The following is a 5,806-nucleotide window of genomic DNA, read 5'->3' as shown; positions in this document are numbered from 1 at the left end:
CTATATTGATGTATCAAAACCAATGGCTTTGAGGTATGAGAAGATGTTGTCGTGGGGACTGTTACCAATTAATAAAATCAATGATGGATTAAAGCAACCGAATTGGCGTTGTCTCTGAATTTTAAATTTGCTACATTCGGTTAAAATGTGTTTCACAGTGAGCGGTTCCTTACAATGGGAACACTCTGGAGCAGGCTCATTTAGTAGAAGATGTCTGTGAGTAATACGAGTATGACCGATACGTAAACGATTTAAAATAACTTCTAGCTTTCGAGGTAGATTAAGATGTGTATAAGGTTGTAGGTTAGAATAGATACTATGTAGTTTATTATTTGTCTCATTATTCCAGTTTTTTTGCCATTCTGAATACAAGGTACATTTGATAATATTTTTAACATCTGATAACGTTGATTTGTGATTAGTTAGGTTATTTGTTGATTTTGCTGCCCTATCTGCTACTTCATTTCCTAGAATGCCAGTATGTCCAGGTATCCATGAAAAAATTATTTTGTACCCAGAAAGTTTTAAAGTGTTGTAGAGATTAAAAATACAATTTATAATAGAATGAGGTTTATGATTACAGTTTAACAATGCTTCAATACAGCTTTTCGAATCGCTATATATATACCATTTCTTTAATGGTTGAGATGAAATAAACTGTAAAGCCAAGAATATTGCGTGTGCCTCACTTGTAAATACTGAACAGGACGGGGGAAGTTTTTCTGAAACAGTGGATCCATTGGCCACAACAGCTGATGCTGTGTGACCATTAGTTTTTGAGCCATCAGTAAAGACCGGATTAAAATCTGCGTATTGCTCCCGGTGGTAATTAAAAATTTGTTGATAAATAATGGATGATGTGTGTTCTTTAGTATTTCCTTTAAAAATGTCGATGAAAGGAAAATTTATACCAATCCAGGGAGGATGCGGTTTACATACTGGTAAAATATCAAAATCCTCAATGGTAAAATCTGATAAAAGTTTTTTCATCCTAAGTCCAAAAGTTGGAACGCAGGATGGTCTATGGTTAAAAAGAGTTTCGTAGTCTGGCGTTAAAATCTTAGGAAACATGGGATGATTAGGGTGACTCTTGATATGAAAATAATAATTTAGGGCAAGTTTTGCTCGGCGCATAATGAGGGATGGTTCATGATATAAAGCTAGCAAACTTTGAATTGGAGAGGTACGAAAAGACCCTGTAGCAATGCGAATTCCTTCGTGGTGTACTGTGTCTAGGTATCTTAAAACAGATTTTCTAGCAGATCCATATATAATAGATCCATAGTCAATTTTAGAGCGAATGATACTGCGATAAATTTTAATCATAGATTTGGTGTCTGCCCCCCAAGAGCAGTTCGTTAAAACTTTGAGTATGTTTAATTTCCTTTCACAATTTTGTCGCAGATAGTTAATGTGAGATTTAAAAGATAATTTTGAGTCAAAAATTATGCCCAGAAATTTTACTTCAGGTAAAACTGGTATACGGTAACTATTGATAAATAATTCTGGATCAGGATGAAGTCCTCGTTTACGACAAAAGTGAATGCAAGAAGTTTTGTTAGGTGAAAAAGTAAAACCATTACTGTCTGCCCACTGTAATACTTTATTAATTGCATATTGAAGTTGTCTTTCTATTGTGTGCATATGGGTAGCTTTGCACGAAATCCGAAAATCATCGACAAAGAGTCTACCGTCAACAGAAGGGGGTAAAAGGGATAAAATTTTATTTATTTTGATTAGAAATAAAGTGACGCTTAGAACACTACCCTGAGGAACACCCTCTTCTTGAGTGTAAATGTCTGAAAATATAGGATTTAAAAACACTTGAAAGGTTCTTTCTGCTAAAAAATTTTGAATAAAATAAAATAAATTCCCTGTTATATCATAATCTAGAAGATCTCGCAGAATACCATAACGCCACGTTCGGTCGTATGCTTTTTCGATATCGAAAAATACTGCTACCAGATGCTGTCTTTTCAAGAACGCTTCTCTTATCTCAGTTTCTAAAAGTATGGCATTATCAGTAGTAGAACTGCATTTTCTGAAACCAGTCTGTTTGCAAGATAAAATATTTCGAGATTCTAGCAAATAGGTAAGTCTAGCATTTAAAATCCGTTCCAATAGTTTGCATAAACAGCTAGTAAGAGCTATGGGCCGATAGTTATTAGGATTTTTGTGGTCTTTTCCTGGTTTGGGGACAGCTATTACGTATGATTTGCGCCAGCTGGAGGGAAATTTTCTCTCGATCCAAATTCTATTGAAAAAATTTAAAATTATTAGTAGATGTGTATCTGAAAGGTGTTTAAACATGTTACTGTGTATATTATCAGGACCAGGAGAAGTGGGTTTACAACGTTTTATTGCCGATTTTAGTTCTATTAAAGTAATTTTTGAATTATAATCATTGATTGGTTCGGATGGACATTTAAGTATTGTTTTTTCAGTTATTGCTTTATATCTTTGAAAGGAGGTTGGATAATTTGTGTGGCTGGAATTCTGAGAAAAGCTTTCAGCAAGAGTGTTAACTATTTCTTTTTTATCAGTTATTTTGCGGTTATTTATTTCAAGATGAGTAACAGGTGAAGTTGCATAATGGCCAGATATTGTTTTAATCTTTTTCCAAACTTCTTTAGATGTAGTATTACTGTTTATTCCACTGACGTATTCAATCCAAGATTTCTTTTGGCTTTGTCTTCGAGTTTTTCTTGCTATTGCTCGGGCCCGTTTGAATGCAATCAAGTTTTCTTGGGTGGGATATTTACGGAATTTTCTCCAAGCCTGTTTTTGAAATTTGTGAGTTCGGCTACATTCCTTGTTCCACCAGGGTTTTGTATATTTAGGGCAGTTAGGAGAAGTGTAAGGCATTGACTGTTCAGCTGCTGTTATGAGGGCATTAGTTATTTCAGTTGTGGCTTCATCAATAGTTCCTGTTTCTATTGTTTGTTCATTGAATGTAAGAGATTTACAAAACATTACCCAATCTGCTGCCGCGATGCAGAGTCTAGGTAATCGATAGATATTATTTTGAGACGGTACAGAAATTTTTATAATGATAGGAAAGTGGTCACTGTGGTAAAGGTAGTTGTCAACAAAAAGCTCTAAAAACGGGTATATTTGAGGAGAACAAATAACCAGATCAATAGAATGAAAAGTTCTAGAAGGGAAATGAAAATGAGTTTTTTCATTTTTATTTAGTAGACATAATTGATGATCATTGATGAGTTTCTCTATCTGGTTACCACGAGAATTTGAATTGGCGCTACCCCACAATGGGTTATGCCCATTAAAATCTCCCATGATGATGAATGGTGACGGTAGTTGAGTAATTAGATTGTCTAGGTCAGATTGTGGTATTACCTGATTTGATGGTAAATAAATACAGCATACCGTGATAAGTGATTGAATGAAAATTTGAACCACAACAGCTTGTAGAGGGGTTACTAATGAAAGAGTAGAAAACGGATAGCTTTTAGACGTTAAAAGTGAAACGCCGCCGCATGCTTTGTTACCTTGTATAAAATCCTTTCTTGAATTAGTATACCTATGTATATTTCCCTTATGAGATGGTTTAAGGAATGTTTCTTGGAGACAAAAGCATATGGGATTGTGTTTGTCAATTAGGCTTTTAATGTCTATTAAATTTGTGTAGAAGCCTCTGCAATTCCAATTTAAAAGTTTTGCCATTATTTATTTTGCAGATTTAAACTTGTTGGTTTTAGGCATAGGGTTAATTGGAGTCTCCATTCCCTTCTCTATTTGCATGTCCGAATCAGTTGCGTTATCAGTGCTCATATCTTCAGATTGTTCTAGCTTACTGTTGGATAATTTGTTCCTATTTTTATTTAATTTTTTTATTGAAACGATTTTGTTTACTTTTTGAAACAAATTTGGGTTTGCTTAATTGTGGCGTCTGGGTTAATTTTTTGTGCAAAACATTTACTAGCTGTGGAGTTAGTTTCAGATATTGATTTTTTTCAGTATTGTTTTGTGAAGATGTTGATTGAGGGGAAACAGATTTTACAGATTTGTGTATTTGATGAGACGGTATGATTTTTGAGGCAGAGGTTGTTTGTTGAGATGTTTGTACTTCTGCTTCGATTACGTTACATTGTATGCCGATGGATTTAGTTATCCTTGAATTGGTGACAGCTGCAGCATACGAAATATTAGGTCGTGGCTGTGAGTTTAAAAATTTAGATCTAGCTTCAGTGTAGGATAGATTTTGCGTAACTTTAATGCTTATAATTTGTTTCTCTTGCTTCCATTTTTGACACATTCGAGAATTAGCGGAGTGGGGTTCATGGCAATTTATGCATTGTTCTGGTAACGTGCAGGATTTGAAGTTATGCCCTGTCTGACCGCAGCGAGAGCAGGTTTCTTTGCCTCGGCAGTTGTTGGTGGCGTGGCCAAACTTCTGGCATTTAAAACAGCGAAGTGGATTTGGTATGTATGGACGGATTTTACAATTTCTATAGCCAGCTTTAATGTCCGTAGGTAAATTTGCTGTGTTGAAAGTTAGAATCAGGTGTTGTGTAGGAACTATTTCATCGCCCTTTCTTATTGTTATATGTCGTACATCAATTACGCCTTGACTAGAGAAGCCTTCAATTATTTCAGAGGTTGGAAGAAATTGTAGTGTTTTTTCTGTTATAACGCCTTTCGATATGTTTAATGTCCTATGGGGTGCAACAGTAATAGGAACATTGCCAAGTTTATTTGATTTTAAAAGTAGGGTAGTCTGCTTTTCAGAACTAGTTTCCACTAACAAGTCACCAGAGGGCATAGCACGAACATTTTTTGGATTACCTATCTGAGATTCTAGAGACTTTTGTACGAGAAATGGTGATAACGAAGAAAGTTTCTTTACTGTTGAGCTGAGTATCAGATATTTAGCTTTCGTAGAGTCATAATTAGAACAAGTAGATAAGTCTAATCTAGGTGAAGTTTTTCCGAAACAGGGTGATTCAGTAGGAGTAGTCATATCAAATGAAGATGTTCATCTGGACACTCTCATGCCCACCACCGAGCCCAACAAGGGGAACAGAAACACTGGCTCTGAATACATCAGCCTCAGCATTCTGCTCAGAGTAGCTCCAGATATAGCACTACACCAAAGGAGCGTGGATCCGCCAAAGCTATCAGAGCTCAGGGGCACTCCCCTGATGCAGTACTAGTCCCGAGCAAGGAGCTAAATTGTCCCTACCAGCCGATTGAAAGAGAGGGGGACCTAACCTCCTTCCACTCGTCTAAAATGAAGCAGGGGCCAAAGAGCACGCAGTCTACCAACTCCGAGAGGAAAATGCCCCCTTGGGAGCCACACTCGTATGAGAAAGCAGACAGGTAGCTCCAGGCTCCCCCTTTCCACCTTACGAGACGCAGCACACGGCAAACGTGTTGGTCAGCAAAAGCTAACGTTGTTAGTCTGCATGCTTTAGGGAAAGATTGGTTATTTAAAATAAATAGGTGAAACATAAATCAGGAAACCCGACAAAGCCAGTAGAAAACAAACAAAAATTAGAAGGTATATAATCTGTAACTGATAAACAGGGTTTTTGAATGAAATAAAATTCGTCCACTAGGTCAATATAAACATTTGATAAAAGGTCGGAAACTCAAAACAGGACCGTCGCAAGAGAGAAATAGAAAAATGCTCAGGTCCAACTCGGGGCCCCGGGTGCGCCATGCCCGTCACACAAGAGTGTGCCCCTGGGGGGACTTAAAATTTGTAAAACAATGTTCGGTCATAAAAATTAAACATAATCAATAAATTATTTTTTCGTTGATTATTTAACACAAGAAATGAAAT

General features: G+C 36.4%; 1 protein-coding gene across 1 annotated transcript; it reads right to left on the bottom strand.

Annotated features, from left to right (window-relative positions):
• LOC147803099 (uncharacterized) lies at positions 1-4,981 on the bottom strand. Its single transcript, XM_087152893.1, has 2 exons — positions 3,941-4,981; positions 1-3,357 (listed from the first exon to the last, which is right to left on the bottom strand). The coding sequence occupies exons 1-2, from the start codon at positions 4,979-4,981 to the stop codon at positions 1-3; spliced, it is 4,398 nt and encodes a 1,465-aa protein (XP_087009019.1).
• Positions 4,982-5,806: the final 825 nt, after the last annotated feature.

The sequence above is a fragment of the Parasteatoda tepidariorum genome, chromosome 10, assembly GCF_982258835.1.
Source record: "Parasteatoda tepidariorum strain Cologne lab strain chromosome 10, Ptep-v5.0, whole genome shotgun sequence".
In the NCBI taxonomy this organism is placed as follows: domain Eukaryota; kingdom Metazoa; phylum Arthropoda; class Arachnida; order Araneae; family Theridiidae; genus Parasteatoda; species Parasteatoda tepidariorum.
The sequence above is the reverse complement of the archived record's forward strand: the minus strand, read 5'-3'. Positions and strand labels throughout refer to the sequence as shown.